This window comes from Physeter macrocephalus, chromosome 11 (assembly GCF_002837175.3).
Source record: "Physeter macrocephalus isolate SW-GA chromosome 11, ASM283717v5, whole genome shotgun sequence".
Taxonomy (NCBI): Eukaryota; Metazoa; Chordata; class Mammalia; order Artiodactyla; family Physeteridae; genus Physeter; species Physeter macrocephalus.
This window is the reverse complement of record NC_041224.1, coordinates 145379436-145401464: the sequence shown is the minus strand read 5'-3', so window position 1 is coordinate 145401464 and position 22029 is coordinate 145379436. Positions and strand designations below refer to the sequence as shown.

Genomic DNA, 22029 nt, shown 5'->3' with positions numbered 1-22029 from the left:
AGCCCACGTGCCGCAGCTACTGAAGCCTATGCACTCTAGGGCCCGTGTGCTGCAACTACTGAAGCCTGAGCGCCTAGAGCCTGTGCTCCGCAACAAGAGAAGCCACCGCAATGAGAAGCCCGCGCCCGGCAACCAAGAGTAGCTCCGGCTTGCTGCAACTGGAGAAAGCCCGCAAGCAGCAACAAAGACCCAACACAGCCCCCAAAATAAATAAATAAGCAAATGAATAAATAAATAAATAAATATTGTTATACAATAAATCTTTTCCTAAGAGATTCTTTCTCATGGCTGAATAATATGAGAGAAGGGAAATATGCTTTCACAATAAAATTTAAGCCAACATTCGGCATCCGGAAGATCTCTTGTAGTCATGGCCCTGAGTAGGAAAAGGCTTTCATTTGTTTTGCCTTTGTAGGTTAGCATGGAGACACAGGGCAGCTGTGGAGCACCAGGAAGGACAGGAAATTTGGAATCATGGCATGCTAGAACTGGAAGGAACGACAAATTAGTTTTCTAATGCTGTGTAACTAAGTACCACAAACTTAGCAGCTTAAAATAAAACAAACTTATTATCTCATAGTTTCCATGGCTCAGGAGTCCAGGCATGGCTTAGGTGGGTCCTCAGCTCAGGATGTCACAAGGCTGCAATCAAGGTGCCATCTAAAGCGTGGATTTTTCTTCCAAGTTCATTCTGGTTGTTGGTAGAATTTCGTTGTAGGACTGAGATCCCAGTTTTCTTGCTGGCTGTTGACTGTGGGTCTCTCAGCTTTTGGAGGCCACCATAGGGTCTTGGCTCCATGGCCCTCTCATAATATGGCAGCTTACTTATTCAATCCAGCAGGAGAATCTCACTCTAGCCTGCTACCAGGGAGTCTTATAATTATACATCCATGATCAGTCATGTATTCATGGGAGTGACTATCCCATATCCTTAGCTATACAATGTAACCTAATCAATGGAGTGACTATCTCATCACTTACTCATATTCCTGCCCACACTCAAGGGAAGGGGATTATATAGGTCGTGTACACCCGGGAACAGGACTATTGGGAACCATCTTGGAATTCTACAACCAAAACCATCACCACCATTCAGTGCAACATTCTTACTTCAGAGACTGGGGAAACTGTGGCCCATGGAGGACACAGTAAATTATCCCAAAAGTCATGAATTATTATCAGGACAGAAAGGACTAGATCCTGGTCTCCAAAATCCCTATCTAGAGCCTGCCACTCTCCCAAGCTTCCTTCTCCCATTTGGCATGCTTGAAGATAAGGTGGTTTTTTCAGGAAAGAAGGGGGAAAAAAGCATCTGACAATCAGCTGAGCCACTAATCATTATGTAGATTCTGTGACACCCAGGAAACACTGAAAGAACACTCACCTGAAGGGTGCTAGCGTGGTGACTCAGCATCTTTGAAGAGTCATAGTCTGCAGGATCAGCCAGCAAACGACTGGTATTTTCTATCCAAGCCTCAGTGCTCTTCAAAAGATCATGATACTCCTCCAGCTTAATTGTGGCCTGTGAAAGACAGGCAGTACCAAACTCAGTCTGATGTTTCCTCTTTGAGTTGAATGATTCTTAAATGAAGAACTGGTTGCTGTTAGTCAGTGGTGTCAGGCCTCGCAGGGCTCCACACCCCACAGCTGGGCCACTTGCCCACCCCCTCCAGGTTTTGATCCTTCAACCTGTAAAACGAATCCTGACCACAGGTGGGAAGGATTTAAGGCGTTCTACCCCCCATGCTATGGGCCTCAGCAAGGGTTCCAAGTTAGCTTTGCAACTAGTCTGGTTCCCGTTTTATGTTCCACTTTGAAAACTGGACTTACACTTTGTCCTCCTGTACCGGGCCTTGTCCTATATATACCAGTCCCTCTGAGAGTAGGTTCCTGCCTTGCTGCTGCTAGATCACATGCACAGCTCACCCACCGTGACCCCTACTTGGAAGGGAGGGCAGGGGTGTTTCGTTCCCACATGAGGTTCTTTCTCTGGCTCCCTCCTGGGAATCTTGAGATCGCCTGCCTGAAATTCCCTTACCTGTTGAGAAGCCCAATTCTTACCCAGACTCCTACTGTGGTCTGACTTTTGGATTCTTGCTTCTGCCTGTGCCAGCAGTCCCCTCAATGCCCACTCGAACCTATGCCGTAGCTCTAGCTTCAGGTCCTAAAAGTGGCAATTCAAGGGAAACTGGCTGCCTCTGAATATCTATTTTTGTTTTGTTTTAAACCCACCTCACTACTACCACATGCTACGTGTAGCTATCGCGTGTTACAGCCATACCTTGTTTAACTGTGAGGTTCTATATTCTGCCCTCTGTGATACTTGCTGATACTGCTGGAAAGGAATCATCAAGTTATCCATCCATTCTTGAGCTTGTCCTGGGTCCTGTTCAACAATGTCCTGAACTTCAGAATCCAGCTCATTTAGCTTGGAGTGCCAGAGATCCAGCTCATCCCACATTGTCTGGGGAAGAAAAGCGTTAAGTCCATTTGGATTGAAGATGTGTTGATTTCTAAGTTTTCACACAGTATCTGTACTTGTAAATGCTACCAAAATGACATGACAGAGACAACATCCCAGGCAAAGTTTTTCACTTATGCCCAGAAACCACTTGTGACCTGAACTGAAAAACACTTTTTCTGAGGTCTCTTAACTCTTACTGTATTCATATCAGTACAAATTAGCTGTGAGGGGGCAGAAAGTCCTGGACATTTCCAGAGATGAATGATACCAAACAAGGTCAACGTAACCCTAATCTTTCAGGAGTGATGAGGTAACATTATGTTTAAAAGGGCTTGGGTAAATACCTAACCTATTTAGACCAGTATATATATCTACTTAATCTAGAAGACAATTCTTATTAAATGCAAAAATAAAACTGATAAAAAGAAAATATCTGCTCTGACTCAGGCTAATGCACTGGCAGAAAATTCTAGCCACATGTATTAGTAGCAACTGCTTTTAGCTCAAGAAACCAATAGGCTGGATTCAAACCTGCACTTGTCTGGGCAGAGGAAATCTCAAAGGCAACATTCAAGTATTACTTAATATCTGTGTAAGAACATAATTTCTAGAAATGGGAAAATCTGACTATTGAGAGCCCAAGATTTTGTCCAATGGCGAGCCATAGTCTGACCTATTTTTATTTTTCAATTTAATTTAATCTTTTTAATCCTTTGACATCACATTTGTTTGGTTTAGAGGGGCCTGCAAAGTCAAAGGCAGGTACGATTGTTTGTGAGCAAATGTTGTTCACCTTATTTTAAGAGAGTATACACAGTCTAATGTCTTCCTCTATGAAAGAAGGACACATACAATATGTACAATTATTTCTTTTAATATTTATAATTATTTGTTTATTTTTACCAAAAGAAACACAGTCGAGTTAAATCAGAAACCAAAGGAGAGATTTAACTGCAGGGAGGAAGGGAACAGAGGGAAAGGGGGTGATCAGTGAGACTTCTCTGAGGATAACTTCTTTAAAAATTGAGGTATAACTGACATATAACATTTTATTAGTTTCAGGTGTACAACACAATTGTTCGTTTTTAAAAAAAAAAATTTATTTTATTTATTTTTGGCTGTGTTGGGTCTTCGTTGCTGCGTGCAGGCTTTCTCTAGTTGTGGTGAGCAGGGGCCACTGCTCCTTGTGGTGCGTGGGCTTCTCATTGCGGTGGCTTCCCCTGTTGCAGAGCATGGGCCCCAGGCACGTGGGCTTCAGTACTTGTGGCGTGTGTGCTCAGTAGTTGTGGCTCGCGGGCTCTAGAGCGCAGGCTCAGTAGTTGTGGCTCATGGGTTTAGTTGCTCCGCGGCATGTGGGATCTTCCTGGACCAGGGCTCGAACCCGTGGCCCCTGCACTGGCAGGCGGATTCTTAACCACTGCGCCACCAGGGAAGTCCCATAATTGTTCAATATTTGTTTCTACCGTAAAATGATCACCACAATAAGTCTAGTTAAAAATCCTTCACCATACATATTTACAAAATTTTTTTTCCCTGTGATGAGAACTTTTAAGATCTATTCTCTTAGCCCTATTTTTAAAAGTCTCCATTCATATTAGAATATTTCCTTAAAATATAAAGTAGAATAAGAATGTTTACCACATGCAGGAGTTTACTTGGAAGTTAAGAGGTAGAATATTATGTTTATGTACAGTGCTACCTGAGACATTTTACAAGTGAAATAAAGTTGGAATTTCTACTTTCCTCTGTTTCCCCCGGCAGTCTAAAGAAAAGCTGTTAATACCATTCATATCTTACTGAAATGTTTTTATATATCAGTCTTCCCAAGACAAGATTCTTACCTTCCTTCCCTAGTGAAAAGGCTGGTTCCCAATCATAGGCTCTCAGGAGTTTGGGCATATTCCCACCATGGAAAAACTGAGAACAATTCTTAAATGCAACCTTGTCCACCAAGCCTCTGCAGGTGACACACTCAGTGAGGAGGGCCCCGTAAATCAGGGTTAGGATCCCTGTGATGACTGATGACAGGGAACATACCAAATGCTGAAGGAAGTTAAGGGAAGATGTTACCTTTTGAATTTCTTGAGCTTTCTCAATATTTTTGCTTTTCTGCTGCAACATCTTTTCGACATTCCGAAGCCCGTTGTTAATTTCGTCTATTTTTCTACTCACTGAATATGATGGTGAGCTTTTCAAGACTTCATTGCTGATCTGTTTCAAAGGGAGAAAGACACAATGGAGATGTTTTCCGCACTCTATTCAGAGGTTCAAATGGTAAAAGGGGTAGTCACAGTGTTTTGAGATTTTACTTGTACAAATCTTTTAAGGGCTAGGGGGAAAATTCCAAACCATACTGACTAATGCGTTAATGAGAGGGTAGATTAGTAGACTAGGAAAAGGCAGCTGTGCTGACCTGACCGTTCAAATCCAACCAAAAAAAAAAAAAGAAAACTGACCAACAGAAATCTGTTCAATGTAATCCACAGTATGTACTACAGATATGTGCTGTGTTGGGCAAAACTACTGAGGGGACTGTCTGAAACATACCCCAAGGGAGCAAATGATATTAAAGAATTCCTGGGAGAAAAATTATTTATTATGCTGTTTCTATGTTTTATGAGAGAATCCTCTGCACAGATTTGTTTTCAATAAAAACAAACATTCTCAATTTGACGTAAAAGATGTAATTCCCATCTTAATATTCATTTGGGTGAAATAACCTTCTAAAACTGGCTATTTCTTGCAGCAGAAAATCTTAGTTTTTCTCTGTGTGAATGTTTCTAGTGTATGTTTTCCCAGCAATTAGAAATCTAGCTGCTGAACAGTGTAATTTTTTAATCAGAATGATTTTCCGAAGAAAATAACTTGTGCTAGGAAAGATAATAAATGAATGTTGAATGTATCATTTTTCAAATGCCTGATTAGTTCATGTTCTTATTTTTTTAAGCTATGTTGATAAGGTTTTCTCCAAGCAGCCAGCCACTGAATAACCAAAAAATACTTAATGCTTTTGTATTATCCCTTTAATTAACTTTTTAAAAACCACTATATCTGTACAACCTTTGAGACTAAACCTTCCAATGAAGATCCTTTACAGATACAGAAACTGAAACACAGGCTAAAATCATACATCATGTATGACTTGCTTAAAGTCATACATCAAGGTAGTGGGTGAACTCACCCCAAGAAGCCCAAGCCACCAGATGCCAAGGCCCCAGGCTCTTTTCACAGCATCAGGTTGTTGATACTTTTATATAATGTTTTTATTCCACAGACCATACTACAGTCAAGATTTTTTAGAAAAAAACTAATCCTGTATTAGTTGTTGTTTTTTTTTTTTAAATTACTGTATTAGCTTTTTATTGCTACGTAACAAATTACCACAAAATGAAGCTTTCTGGTATTTTGGGCAGTTACTCTTCTGGCAGAAATGCCTATCATTTTTGTGTATGAGGAGAGATCATGATTAAGGTAAAGTATGCAGCCAACTGAATTGCACAGAATGGTATTGTGTCTGTTGCCTGGATCCTACAGTCACATCACGCAATAAGTTTTTATTGGTTACAAATATACACAGATATCAAAGTTACTGTTGAAATTTTCAACCCTAAATTTAAAAGGTAGATTTTGATTATCAACTCACTTTGTTAGGGATTTTCACATGAAGTAGTCAGGAGAACCAACTGAGTTTCTCTCAAAACATTTAGTATTCTCTTAAAATAAAATCAATAGTGCATGATACTTGAGGAAGTTCCTCATAATAGATTATCTTGTATGTCAAATCAACAAGATTTGTTATAATATATATTAGGAGTTTACATGTTTTTTATACGGGTTAGATTTTCCAAAGAAATCTGTCACAAGTTTGAATCTGATTTTTTGTGTGCAATTAACATCTGTTTTATTTACTAAATTACAGGTATTTTAGGCTTCAAAAAGCAATACAAAAATCCTTCTGTATTCTTCTGGACCAAACAGAATTTTGTTCTGTTGGATTTGGGCAGCCTTTAAATAACGCAATAAAATTGTCTTGCTAAACTCCTATGTCTCCAAGTATTACGAACCATTTCCCATTCTTTCTTCCAACCTGGACTTTCAGGTATAAAGATTTGCCTGGGTATGCTTTGTGAGAATTATGTTACCATCATCATTAGAAAGACACTGTATGTTAAGTGCTATTCCTAGTAAGTTATGAAATGTGTGTTCTTATTGTTCTTGGTTGCAATTTCAAAATGTTAAAAGCAAAGTATTATTCATGACCAAAATTTTAAAGTGATTTTCTGGAGGAAAAAAAAGCCAAGTAAAAGCCAATATATAACTCTATTTTTAAATGCAAGAGAAGAATAACTAAGCATCTTGACAACTAAAAATTAATAGACTAATTCTGTTACCTGTGTCACTTACTTAGAGCAACTCCGTCTCAGTATCAATACACAAAATTATCACTCAACTAAACTCTATAAAAACAGACATAGCTGAAATCAGGGCAAATGAAAATGTGATATTAAATGATATGTTCTTCTTTATATTCATTCACCTCCATAAATAATAATACGAATACAAACATTATTATTACCTTCTCATCTACGTCTTCTAAAGCTTTTCTGCATTCTTCCACCTGGGATTCAATCTCTGCAGGGACTATGGTGTACATTTCAGAATACTTGATTCGCAGTTTTTCCATAATATTCTCAAAAGTTAGCTTCCCTTTCTTAAGAATGCTTTGAAGCTCCTAAAAAATCAAGAGAGTTTCAAATGCTCACAGGACAGAGAAAAAGTTTAACTCTAAAAATGAAAGCAGCTTTCCAGCACATCTTTATGATTTAAATGAGCAAAGTTTGCATGACAAAACCTCACTATTGATACAAGCTGATTAAGCATGAGAGATACTCAGTTTGGTCAGATGATGCTTTCTAATTTGTAAGAATTAAACTTGATATCTCTCCATAGTGTCAAACCATTGTCCTGAAAAGACATTACAACATCTCCTGCTTCTAAAGTACCTCTAGGATTTAGTTATATCTCAGTAGCAGTCTCAATCTAAAAAGCTGCAAGCAGCAAAAGTTTCAAAGAAGTTTTATTTTATTATTAACTTGTTGCCATTTCTGCTTCTTCCTACATTATCATCACAATGATTCAAGGCCACTAAAAGCCCTGTGCTTGAAGCAGAAGTGTCTGCTTTCATGTAATTAGACAGCCCAGCACAGCTCAACTTCTTTCAAAAGGGAGGGTTCCAGTTCCTTGCAAAGAATGTGGGTTTTTAGGAGATAAAAGAAACCTGAACAAATAGTCTATTGGTCGTGGCCTAGAAACAGAATCTGATCTACGTACTCCTGCACTAATTATAAAGGAGAAACTCATTTGTTTGGGAAAGTTTCCCAAAGATCAAGTGGAAAAATACTTCTTGACTTTACTATGGCTTTTTGGGTTTTCTTTTGTTTTTACAGTAGCTGTTCAGTAGCATTATCTGTGTTAATGGATTGAGTCACCACACTGAAGAATGATTACAATTTTGAATGACTCCTCGATGTGTCACCGCTTTCCTTTTCTTAGCCCTCAGCAGAGAACAAGTCTAGAGGAAAAGTTAAAGAATAGTGCCATTCAGAGAAAGCTAGGGTTTGAGGTAAAGAGTGCTCCTCGTTTATCTAGACCTAGCCCGGAGTACAGGTCTTCATTCAGAGCTACACTTAGATGGCTTCCCCATGAAGACTGACTCTGTGAGGGAGAGTAAGTTTCCTTTTGCAACATTGATACCAAAAGCTCTGGTGAATAACAGCATGCAACTTTTGAACAAACTTCCAAATGTCATTTTTGCCTGTTACCACCTAGTGGAATGAGAAGAGATTGTTCGGAAAATGACCCTTAGCCTATGCATAGATAGTGTGATATAATGAATACATTTAGCCTTCATCCCCGTTCCCGGCACAGCTTCTAAAACCCTTGGAATTTCCTGCATAGGGGTGAAAGGAGTGTCATTTGTTATTTATAACAAGTCTTTTCCAACCATACCAGAGTTTATGGTAATGAGAAGATTCTTGGTGGTGGGGCTGGGGGGTGACAGCTTCAGGATGGGGCTGGTGCCAGAGGAACCAACTGTGCGATTAGAGGGCTAGAACTTTCAACCGCACTTCCAGACCTCCAGAGGGGAGAAGGGCTGGAGGTTGAGTGAATCACCAACTGTCAATGACTTAATCAATCACGCCTATTAATGGAACCTCCATAAAAACCCTTAAACAAGGTTTGGAGAGCTCTGGATTGATGGACACGTCAAGGTGCTGGGAGAGTGGCGCACCCAGAGAGAGCATGGAAGCTCCACATCCTTCCCCCATACATGTCTTCCACTTGGCTGTTTCTGAGTTGTATCCTTTATAATAAACCAGTAATAGTAAGTAAAGTGCCTTCCTAGTTTTCTGAGCCATTCTAGCAAATTTATAAACCTGAGGATGGGGTCCTGGGAGCTGCTGATTTATAGCCTGTCAGTCAGAAGTACAGGTGGTGTTTCTATTTAAAGAGAAAAAAATGAAGTTCTTTACTTAATTACCAAATACTTAAAAAAATAGATTTCATGTCTTAAGGAGAGTATGAGGGAAAAGCAATTTGGCTATTTTTAACCAAAGAATTTTCTTCTATGGAGGCATATGATTTTGTCTCTCTGTAATCAAGATTATTCTAGTTTATATTTACGTATCAAAGTAAAATCTGTTATTTGTATTGTGTCATTTTCTATGCAATAGCTTTTTTTTTTTTTTTTTTTGCGGTACGCGGGCCTCTCACTGTTGTGGCCTCTCCCGTTGCGGAGCACAGGCTCTGGACGCGCAGGCTCAGCGGCCATGGCTCATGGGCCCAGCCGCTCCGTGGCATGTGGGATCTTCCCGGACCGGGGCACGAATCCGTGTCCCCTGCATCGACAGGCGGATTCCCAACCACTGCGCCACCAGGGAAGCCCTATGCAATAGCTTTTTAAAGTTAACTCTTTTCTGTTTGAACATCTTTTTAAAGTTATGGAAGACAACATTTACATAATTTTTTTGAATAAAGCATTTCTCAAAATGTTAAAAAAAAAAAAAAGAAGAAGTACGGGTGGCACCTGAAGCGGGGGCAGACTTGTGTGACTGAGTCCTTAACCTAGGGGTCGATACTAACTCCTTATACTTAGTGTCAGAATTGAACTGGTGTCCCAGTTGGTGTCTGGAGAGTTGGAGAATAGGTTGGTGTGGGGGAAAAAAAGCCTCACGCATTTGGCGGCAAGTGCTGTGAGTAAAAACAGTTCTACCCCTCTCAGAGACTAGATGTTATATCCTATAAAGTGAGCAGTCCTACATACTACTCAAGAGTGGTCTGAGACCCCTGTACACCAAACACACTTGAAATGTGGTTGGAAAAGGGCTGCTGGCCTACCTCCTGACCTAGTCCCACCTCAGCTCTCTGTACTCCAGCCATATTGATCTCCTGTGGCTTTGCCCACACCATGCCACAGGGCCTTTGACCACATTTTCTTCTCCTTCTAGATTCCCTCTACACTAGCCACAGGGTTACCTCTGCTCCAAGAACTTTGGACTCAAGATTTCAGACCTGTATCAGCCACATTCACTAGTTCATTCCTCACTTACCTCAAGCTGTTCTGCCTTTTCTGGGTGGTCTTGTAATTCCATATTTTGGAAAAAGGTTGTAGTCTGCTGAAATGAATTCTTCAAAGTAATTATTTCTTTTGTAAAGGCATGTCTTTCTTGGATTTCATTCTGCATCAATTCCTTATTTTTTTGAGCCTTCTGGAAAAGCCTAAAATATAGCATCAGAATAAAATTGTCCTTCTATCCTGCTTTTCTGTGTAATAGTTTTATTTCAACAATTAATATAATGTCTGCATAGCTCACAAAAGATTTTTTTTCCTGAGAGAAAAGTACCAGTTTTCAATGGTTTATATACTATATATATAAACATACATCAAATTCTATCACTCCATCAAAAAAGAGGGGATATATGTATATGTATAACTGATTCACTTTGCTGTACAGCAGAAACTAACACAACATTGTAAAGCAACTATAACCCAATAAAAATTAATTTTAAAAAAGAGAAAAAAAAAAACCTCTCTAAAACTTTCATTCCAAAATATCTTCTTTTCACACTTTACATTCCAATTACCGTATTTTTTTCCTTGTAATCCTTGAGTTCAATTGAACGTGACTCAGAGGTGTGAATGAAGTCATGCATGGGCTCTTGGAGTCATAGATGATGGAATTAGCCTTTCTATCCAAGCTGAGCCCATTTACTGTGGATGCAGCCATCATATTATTGGAGGAGTTTAAGTGGGCAAAATCTTTCCTGAGAGCTATCTGGTAAGTATTTCTAGCTGTATAGATATTATTAATATATCCTTTGACCTGATGATCATACCTCTTGGCATCTTTCTCAATGAACTAATCACAGATGCACAAAGAGATTCTAGCATAAGAATATTCATTACAGTGTTTTTATAAAAGTAAAATAAATTACATATAATTTAAAGGTTCTATATTAGGGACTTGGTTAAATACATTATAGCATATCCACATGGTGAAATATTATACAGTTATATTTTAAAGAACATTTAATAGCATAGGAAAATAAATATAATATGCTTATAAATGGTTCAGCAGAATATAAAACAGTATAGTACTATGATCGCAATTTTTTTTAAAGTACAGCCATAGTAAGAAAGATGAGTGATTGGTAGTGATTGTTGCTGAGTAGTAAAATTAAGGGTGGTTTTTTTCGTTTTTTGTTTTTTTTTGCAGTACGCGGGCCTCTCACTGTCGTGGCCTCTCCCGTTGCGGAGCACAGGCTCCGGACGTGCAGGCTCAGCGGCCATGGCTCACGGGCCCAGCTGCTCCGCGGCATGTGGGATCTTCCCGGACCGGGGCACGAACCCGCGCCCCGTGCATCGGCAAGTGGACTCTCAACCACTGCGCCACCAGGGAAGCCCCAAAGGTGGTTTTTATATTAATCTTGATAATATCCACATTCTCTAAACTTCCTATAATGAATATGTATTACTAAGTTAGAAAAACAGCAAACATTTTAAAGAAATTTGAAACACCAGGATGGAAAATGTGTGCTTGTTTTAATTATCGTTAATATTAATCTTTTCCAAAATAGATAACTAATGAGAACCTACTGTATAGCACAGGGAACTCTACTTAATGCTCTGTGGTGACCTAAATGGGAAGGAAATCAAAAAAGAGGGGATATATGTATATGTATAGCTGACTCACTTTGCTGTACAGTAGAAACTAACACAACACTGTAAAGCAACTATACTCCAATAAAAAAAATTAATATTTTCCATCATTTTTATACCTATCAGTGTTGACGCAACTCGATTCTGTCATATCATTTGTCATTGTTCTATAATATTTTTATATTCTAGAAATTCAATATTTTCTCAATTTTTCCTGAGTTGTTAAGCATATTTCCTTAATAGTTTTTCATAAATCTTACTTATTGCATCGTTCTTGCATAGACATAATCTCTTGAGATGCAGAAACAGTTCCCATAGCCCTTAAACCTTCAGGAGTGTTCTGGATATTTTGTATGCGCTGCAGAAGTAGGGCCAGTAACAGCTGCTGCCTCTCCACATTCTCTTCATATTGGCATAAACAATCCAGCAGCTCCGAGAATTCCTCTGTGGTGGCTGCCTCTTTTGTTTTGGAAATTTCAGGGAGTTCTTCTTGAAGATTATCTAAAATAATTGCTTCTCGCTCAATCTAATTCAATAAGAACAAAAAAGGAAGGGAGCTAAAATAAGTAAAATATACTCTTACCACTTCAGGACGCGGCAATCATTAATTTTTACATACTGGCTCTTCAAAGGATTCCCAAAGCCACATCCCAGTTCAAGGTAATATTTGTCCCCCTCCAGCTGGGAGCATTATCTCTCCACTATCCCAATCCCATAGTTCCCAGCTATTGATCATGTATATGTGCCATTAAAAAAAAGTATTGCTGTTATGAGCTGAAGGAAATGCTACTGAATATTTTCATAATTTCTTTCTCTTTCCAATTTCAGTTGCTTTATTAAAGCAATTATTTCTCCTGACTGAGATACCCCTAAGTTAGTTAGAATGAGCTCCACCAAACTGCATCCATGAAGTAGAAGAGGTTGGGCATTTTTTCTACAGGTCTCTTTCCTTTCATATCCAATGCTCAAAAAAGTAAGCCCTCAATACCCTGTCACTCACCTACACCAATGGGAAAGCAGCCCAAATTACTGGACTGCTCATGTATTTCTCAACCACAGCTAAATGCAGAACTCAGAAATACAGAACCTATCAATAATAAATCAAATATCTAGAAAGTGGAGTTCTACCAGCCCTGAAACTCAGAACAAAGACAGAAAATCAGATCCCTCTTATTCCCTCTTCAAATCCTCTGGCCCTCTCCTCAGCAGCACTGTACATTTACCACATTCTGTCCCAGCATCGCCAACATTCCTGCTCTACGTTCAGACAGAGTCAGGCATCCTGCAATCTTGACATTACTGAATATCACAGAGGTCAGCTACATTTATGATATCATGCTAACTGAAATGATAAATGAGGACCTGGATGCCCAGTAAGACATGCCAGAGAGTGAGATATAAAGCCTATGAGAATTCAGGAACCCCAGCATCAATTAAGTTCCCAGGGGGCCAGTAGTCTGGGGCATGCCAGGGGACTTCTATAAGGTAAAGATCAAGTTGTTCAGTCTTGCACCCCTGTTGCCAAGAAAGAGGTGCAGCACTGGACCGGCCTTTTGGGATTTTGGCAGCCGTGTATGCTATACTGGTGACTATTGCTCAGATCCATTCATCAGAATGCCGCCAGTGCTGAGGAGGCAGTGCTGCAGGACCAGGCTATGGCACAAGCTGCCCTGTCACTTGGGCCATAGGTTCCAGCTGGGTCCCCAATCACTAGAATCCATGGGTACATGTGTACCCAATCTACATGTGTAGACTGGCCCCTCTCCAAGAGACCCAGTTATGGAATTTGTGCTTTCCATCCCCTCAAACCTAAATTCAGTTGAACTGAAGTCCTAGTTCTCAAGCAGGCAGCTATACTTCCACCAGGGAATGGGATACAGGTTCCACTGGGTCATTTTGCAGTCCCCTCACTCCCCCACCAAAGAACCAGCATGCAAAGAAAGGAATTGCTCTGTGGACAGAGGTAACTGTCCACCTAGGGTTTCCAATATACACTGGGGTTGAAAGAACTATGTCCGTAATCCAGGACTTAATGGAGCATCTCTTGGTGCTTCCATGGCCAGCGATAACCATAAATGGGCAACTGCAGCAACCAGGATCCAATAAGAGTAAAGCGACTAAAGGCTCTAACCTTTCCTGTGTCAGTTCTCCTATCTCCCATTCCTGTTCCCTTGGATCACTTTCCAAAATAAACCACCTGCTTACAAGCCCCTGTCTCAGGTTCTGCTCTCTGCTGTAAAGCTGTTAAGTCATTAGGAGGAGAACACAAGGGGGAAGAATAATTTTTTTTAGGACAATAATTTTATCCAAAAGCCAGGCAATTCTTCAAATTGTGAATGGATAAACTAACTGCTGTGCATGAGTCTGACAGACTATTACTCAGGAATAAAAAGAAATGAACTATTGATACAAGCAGCAGCATGAATGAATCTCACATGCATTATGCTTAGCGAAAAAAGGCCAAACTCAAAAGGCCACAAACTACCCAAGTCTGTTTATATGACATTCTGAAGATGGCAAAACAGATTAATAATTGCCACAGCCTGGAGGTAATGGAAGGGGCTGACTACAAAGGGGCATATGGAACTTTCTTGGGTGGTGGAAATGTTCTAAGTCTTGATTTCATTGGTGGTCATGTGACTGTATGCACTTGTCAAAACGCAGCAAACTTTATACCAAAAAGAATGATGGCAGCCCCCAAATAAGTAAATAGTTGCCACAAAGATTATGCATTCACTCTTCAGTCCCTGGATGATTTTCCTTGGACAGGTTATAAAACTTTTAGGTTCACAGTCAGTTATAAAGTTGAGTCTAGAAAGGGAGAAGGAACCACAGTTGTTCCAAGAGTAAACAAGAGAAGGAGACGGAAAAACCTGTAAGCAGCCAAAATAGAAACTAAAACAGGAAAGACTTTTGGATCTTTGGAACAAGGGGAAGAAGACAGCCTTACCCCTCCCATATCTTTGAAGACATGCCTTTATTCTAGCACATTGTGATCAGTGAAGCATAAAATGATGATCCTGAATAACCAGAAATGAATAACTAAATTAAGAAGATTCTGCTTAAGAAAAGAGGGAGGTAAGATTGTAGGGGGAAAAAAATGGTAAATCAAAATTTAAATTAATTTTTGAATTTGTAAATTTAAACAAGCATTTAAGTTTTCAAAAATCTACTTACACAAAACCTTTCTTCATAAAGATACTGGATTGTTGTATTAGTACAGACATTTTTAAAAACAGAAATTCATTTTGTCACATGTAAAATCACCAACCATGCCAACAGAATCTTGCATGTACAGGTATTTAGATGATATAATTTTTATTGAATGGATAAAAGCTATTTTAAAATCTTACATAAATTTGGCATGTGTAAAAATCATTTAAGTTGACAGTTTAGTGGTTAAAAACAGAGTGTACATTTGAATCTTCTATCACTTATGAAGTTGAGCAAGTTACTCAATCTCACTGTGTCTCATTTTCTTCATCTATAAAATGAGAATGATAATCTCATCCTCATAGGATTCTTGCGCTGATAAATGTAAATACATGTAAAGTGCTTAGAACTATGCCTGACACGTGCTCAATTAAGTGCCCATTAAGTGTTAGCAGTTGTTGTTATTATTGTTATTACGTGAGAACATATTTTGTTGGTGTTATTCTTTGAAAAACACATTTTGTTAGCAGATATTGTCAAATGCTTGTATGGATAACTACAAAAATAACTACTATTAAATAACTACTAAAATATGACTGCCAGTGGGTAGAGGGCAAGAGAAAGATAATGTAATAAAATAAAAAGAACAATAAGCTTAGGATTAGCCTAAACCTGGATGTGAATAAGAGCTGTGCCCACTAAGTGCAAAGCCCTGTTCAGATTCTAAAATTACAGTGTGAGCAAAATAGATGTGGCCCCAGCCCATAGCCCCAGTTTAATCACTAGCTTAGAGGCTTGCACCAACTTAAATCTCTCAGTGCCTCAGCTTCTCCATTTAGAAAATGGTGATAATAGGTAACTCCTGAGGGCCATGCCAAGATTCAGCGGCATCATGTGTGAACTGCCTTCTTCTTTTTTTTTTTTTGGCCGCTCCTCGCGGCTTAGTTCCCTGACCAGGGATGGAACCCGTGCCCCCTGCAGTGGGAGTGTGAAGTCTTAACCACTGGACCACCAGGGAATTCCCTGAACTGCCTTCTTAGCACAGCACACAGGAACACACTGCACAGAAGGACCTCAGTAAACCGTGCCATTGTGGATGGGAAAGAGCTGGAGGCTAGCGGCCCTGCTAAAAGGACAATTTACAAAGTTCCTCAGAGTTTTAACATTCAAGAGACTATTTACTAACCAAACCCCAACAGCACCATCAAAATGATATTCATTTTCAAGAATAACAAGTTTTAAGCAGGAAAATATGATAGTGCTAAATGTTTAAATCCTAAGGCAATGTGACCTACTGCTAATCAAGTATTGATTATATTTGTCTTAAGTAAATTCAGCAGAAATTTTAACAGGAATAAGAGAGAAGGGTTTTCATTTAATGTTGATTTGTACCTCATTTATACCTGGTCCTTTGGAAAGATTAAAGAATGCCCTAAGATATTTTTATACTATTCTAAATTTTCTTTCTAAATGTATGGGATGCCTAAGGCCTCAACCATGGTTAAATTAACATCTGTGATCGATATATATTATGGAGGTTTTCTCTGAGACAGTCTTCAGAAAGAACATCATACATATTTTTAGGTCAATACTTATTAATTTCAAAATTAATTGGTTATTATGAATATTACCTTATTCTAACTTCTAGTGTGATGGAGAGACATTTTTAAGAGGGCTTAGCTTATCTGCGCGATAAAGATTTTAAAACTCATATGAGCAAGTAGCTACTTATTTCTAAAAATTATTTGACACCAAAAAAATGCCACTGTCATGAAAGAATTTGAATCATTCTTGAATAATTCCTTGGAGATTATTTTGCTAGGACCTGACCTCTATAAACATTTACATGTTCCATACATGTGATGTAAACAAATGGTACAGGTTGAGGACTTGTTTTATATTTAAAAAAATGAAAATAATAAGACAATTTAAATGACATGTGTTAGTAAACTGTATGGTTTGACTGTTGCAAATGAAGCACTTACTTCTTCATGGATAAATTTCCACTCCTGCTTCAGTTCTTCACACCACAACTCCCATTCTTTAACAGCTTCCATCAAACTCAGCCATCTCTCCCATAGAGCAGATGTGCTTCTGAGTAAACAGAGGCTGTCACTATCTGTGCACATGGGTCTCAAGTGTCTGAGGACCTGTCGTACTTTCATGAGCTCTTCTTTTGCTGACGTAAGATTTGACACCAAGGCCTTAAGAAAGAAAAGAAAAGGAATAGGAGGGATAGAAGTTTTCTGAATTCAGAACTATTCTGAAACTTATAAACTATTTTAATCTTGAACAATTAATGTTTTAAAATCATCCATAAGTATTACATAAGCCATTTTTTAGTTCTTTTGGAAGTCAATTTGAGACAGATGAGAAGCATCTATGTATTATTATATTGCACATGAATTTGGAACTATGGGGACAAATAATGACCTATAAACCAATTTGTCTAAGTAAAAATGTGTTTTCCAAGGTAAATATCCTAGAAGTTCATTTTCTTATTTTAATGTAAGTCTCGTATTTTACTAGATAGCTAATTTGTACAATGCTTGCTGTAATCAACCACCATTATTTATATTTTTTGGTTTTGTGTTTGTTTGTTTTGTGGTAGATGATAAGCACAGATGATTTAGAATGTCCTCATCCAAATGCTAATAACATAATACCATACACTGTAACATGAATATATGCAAAAACTAAAACTGCTCAGTAACAGAGTATAAGAAGTAACCAGAATTTAGCATTTCTGAAAGTTGCATTAAAAGCTCTGTCATTGATCCAGCGATGTCCAACAAAACAACATGCAAGGTAACGCTTGAGAAAGAAGGACAAATAAGGACAGGATGCTACTGGGGAGAAGACTGTCCTGTGAACCCAAATGACTAAATTTCTCAGAACCAATGCCTCATTTTCCCCATGGCTTTTGGTTTAGGAATTTTGCTGAGTGTACAACTCAGGTTGAAGATTTCTGTGGATCATAACAGAGCCACATCCCCTGATGCCTCCACCTGCTCTTTCTGACAATTTTTTGTACATAGTCTTACTGAGATTTGCAAGTTCTATTACCTTGCTCTGTTCCAAGCGCTCTAAAGCTTCCTTGTATGACATTGGCAATGGGGACATGGACTGCCCAAGAACTGTCTCCATCTGGCTGAGGTTAGTGCAGATTTTCTCTTTTATTTTTCTATAGCCTTTGTAATTTTCAAGACACCTAGTGAGACACAGAAAAAAAAAAGCGATGTTAAATTTTATTTAGTACAATAAATTCTGAACTTCCCAGAATGTATTCTGAACACTTAGTAAAAAATAGAATGTAATTCTCTTTTTGCTACTCAGTGTATTTCAACAAATATTTATTGACTACCTCCTCCTCACAGGACCTGCATGAGACTTTTAATGCAAACTTTACAGGCAGATAAGACTGTTCCTAAAACACCTAAACTGGAAAACTGCATTCTTGAGCACTGCTAATAAGGTGAAAATTGGTACAATTCTTGTACAAAACCACTTAGTCTTAAAAATGCTCATATATTTTGATCCAACTTCTGCAATTAATCTTAAGGAATCAATCCTAACGTAAGAAATTTATCCTATAACTTATAAAACCTTTTACACAGTAAAATCTTTTAACTTATTAGACTGTTAATTAAAATGGCAAAAATCAGAACACACTTTATGCTAACAAAAGATATGGTTAAGGAAATTACAACCATCCGTTTTATAAAATATTATATAACAATTACAATTGCTTTTATATGAAGCTTTGTTACAGTAAGGAAAAGGGTTCATTTTATAAAGTAAAGCAAAAGCAGCCTATTTTTATATAGTACAATGTTGTGCTATATTAAAAAAAAACCACTATGAATAAAATTATGTATACAAAATAGATACAACCTAAATCCCCCACTGAAAAGAATAAAAAATTTGGTATCAAAGATATATTTTTAAAAATTCTTAAAACACAATAATAAACTGGCAAAGAATTAAGGAATATTCAGAGGCCCCAAACTATGTAAAAGTGGAAATACAGAGAAATAAGCTAAGCTCTAAGGCCAGTTTTTCACTTTGAGGACATCTGTCGAGTTTCAGTTTTGTTGACCTTCACCTGGAATGCTGGGGACAGAGGATAAAGCCCGGAGCACACCCAGGATGGATGTTTATTAGGACATCCCCTCTGTAAAGATAATTTGTAACACATATAACACAAAGACCAGCCTCCAAAAATGTAGAATAAATCCCTACAAATCAATAAGAAAAAGCTAGACAACCCAATAAAAATTGTCTTGAACAGGCATTTTTCAGAAGATGAAATATGAAAGATGAAGAAATATTCACAAAAGAGGTTCAAATTCATTAACAGTAATAAAGATGCAAATTAAAACCACAATGAAGTATCACTTAACCATCAGACTGGCAAAAATTAAATCTCACAACATTAAGTGTTGGTGAGGATATGGGACAACTGGAACATTAATATGTTGCTGGTTTGAGTAGAAATGGGTAAAATCACTTGGAATTGAAAATTTAAGATGTGCATACCTTTTGACCCAGCAATCACAATCCTAGTTATACACCCAAAGGAAGCTCTTGCATTTGCAAATGTTCCTAGAAGCACTCTTTGTGAATGCAAAAACTAGAAACAACTCAAATGTTTACCAACAGCTGGGTGAGTGACTATTTTACTACAGACAAAAACATGAATAAACTTCAGGATCATAGTGGTAAGTTTGAAAAAATGAAGTCACAGAAGAATACATATACATGAAAAGAGGACACAAACACGTAGTAAAAATATTTTTAAAAGCAAGGGCATGGTAAATAAAAAACAGGATAATGGTTACTTCTGAGAGGAGAAGGAAGGAGTACCCAAGAAAATTCAAAAATCATGATGTTTATCTTTGAACCTTTGGGTACAAAGGTGTTTGTTTTATCCTTATTCTTTATACCATACTCAGACTTCTATAAACATTCTGTTTTAAGTACTCAATATTAATTAAGAAAAAATGAAATAAATGCAGTAGAATATTTGCCATGGTTTTCCTTAGTGATTTTTTCTTACTTTTCCATATTTTCCAAATTATTTCTAATGTGTACATGTTAATTATAAACAAATCTATATTTTGTTCTTAAAGCATTACCTTTAGAAAGAAGTACCTACCTTTCTACTTCGGCTTCCTTTATTTTGGCTGCCTCCCTCATGGCTGAGTTCTTAGAAACTAATTCCTGTAAAGTACACTCAAGTTGTCGTTTAGCTTCTGGGCTGGATATAGTCCCCAAATACTCGGTGAGGTCCTGGATGTCTGATATAGTGGACTTCAGTTCCTTTTGTTTGCAGCGAGGCATCTCTATTGATCCTTCTGGATTATCAAGGTCTACCCTATGGGATGCAATGATGGCTTCAAGGGCAGTGATGATCCCCATGGCCCTGGAGACTGCTTCATTATAGCGTGCCATATTTCCATAAGCATCATTCAAGACATTCTGATGAATGGAAGATTAAATGCCATGATGAAAACTGTCAAACTTTTGTCATGCTTGAATTTTTGTGATACATTCATAATATGTCTCTGTGTCATAAAGAGTGAGCATCTCACACAGTTTAATAATATTACACTAATAGTTAAAAATGAATAAGTTTTTCTTTGCATAAAGAAAATGGTTTCCAGATTTGCTAAGAAATCTAATCTAAATTTAAAAATACATCTCACGAATCATGTCTAATGATATACGTTCCTGCTCTAGAACTCTTGTATTAGACTATGAATTACATAAAACAATTGTATATATTTAATGTATATAACCTTAAGCAATATCTGTGGGAAAAAAACTGAAAAGACCCCCCCCCCACCAAACCTCTTGTATTTTTAAATTAATGGCTCTGCCACTAACATAGCATCTCACACTTACAGTTTAATAATATTACACTAATAGTTAAAAATGAATAAGTTTTTCTTTGCATAAAGAAAATGGTTTCCAGATTTGCTAAGAAATCTAATCTAAATTTAAAAATACATCTCACGAATCATGTCTAATGATATACGTTCCTGCTCTAGAACTCTTGTATTAGACTATGAATTACATAAAACAATTGTATATATTTAATGTATATAACCTTAAGCAATATCTGTGGGAAAAAAACTGAAAAGACCCCCCCCCCACCAAACCTCTTGTATTTTTAAATTAATGGCTCTGCCACTAACATTAGTTTTGAGCACATCATTTAATGTCTCCAGACCTCAAGTCTTCTCACTGAAATAACAAACAGTTGAAATAAATAACTTTAGAGGTCCCTTCCAGTCCAGTTCTAAACATATCATTTTGGGGATTTATGTACATTGTTTCCGGAAACTGTATTAAAATCAAGCAGAGAATTTGTTAAGTACCAATTTAAAGAATGTATTAGGGTTCATATGACTTTATATTTCTATAGCATTTATACCTTAGCAAAATAGTTCAAATACATTATCTAACAACTCTTTGAATTAAAGAAGGGAGTTAACGTCCCCATTCTAGAAATTCAGGGTGACAATTCTGAAAACACAGTGAAGGGCATTATATTAAGAACAGTGTGTTTAAATGATGCCTAAGATATCTACCCTATCATTGCAGGAAAGGAGGGAGTTTGTTGTAGTCGCTCTGCAACAGAGATCAGCAAACTTTTCCTGTAAAGGGTCAGACCGAATATTTTAGGTTTTGCAGGCCATACGGACTGTCACAACTATTCAGCCCTGCTGTTGTAGCAGGAAAGCAGCCATACACAAGCCAGTAAGGAGTGGGCATAGCTGTGCTCCAATATAACTTTACTTACAAAATCAGGTGCCGTGGGCAAATTCTGCCCATGGGCCTTAATTTGATGACCCCTGCTCTAAAATCACACAGATCTCAACATGAATCCTGGTTCTGTTACTATTTCAACACCTTGAGAAAACTGTTGATGTTTCTGAACTTCAATTTCCTTATTTTAAAATGGGGCTAATAATAGCACCCACTTCACAGAGTTGCTATGAGGATTAAAGATAAAGTGTTCAGCACACTTCCTAGACACTGTAAGTTCTAAATAAATGTGGAGTTATTATCTTGTGTTCTTTATACCACATTTCTTCCACTACACTCTATTATTTCTGAAAAGCAAACAAACAAAAATCACAAACTTTTTGATTCTGAGCTCAACAGAAGCTACGAGGGATACAGA

The 22029-nt window shown here is 37.9% G+C and overlaps 1 protein-coding gene across 8 annotated transcripts in view; it reads right to left on the bottom strand.

Annotated features, from left to right (window-relative positions):
• The window catches only part of SYNE2 (spectrin repeat containing nuclear envelope protein 2), a 326063-nt gene that overhangs the window by 125930 nt on the left and 178104 nt on the right, over positions 1–22029 (bottom strand). For all 8 annotated transcript variants that reach the window (XM_024133495.2, XM_024133470.2, XM_024133489.2 and 5 more), the window contains exons 49-57: positions 19996–20318; positions 17904–18048; positions 16823–17041; positions 11945–12210; positions 10075–10243; positions 7041–7196; positions 4535–4675; positions 2282–2464; positions 1385–1522 (exon numbers count right to left, since the gene is read on the bottom strand). In XM_024133495.2, the coding sequence (XP_023989263.1) occupies positions 1385–1522; positions 2282–2464; positions 4535–4675; positions 7041–7196; positions 10075–10243; positions 11945–12210; positions 16823–17041; positions 17904–18048; positions 19996–20318 (1740 nt within the window). The remainder of the gene's footprint in view (positions 1–1384; positions 1523–2281; positions 2465–4534; positions 4676–7040; positions 7197–10074; positions 10244–11944; positions 12211–16822; positions 17042–17903; positions 18049–19995; positions 20319–22029) is intronic.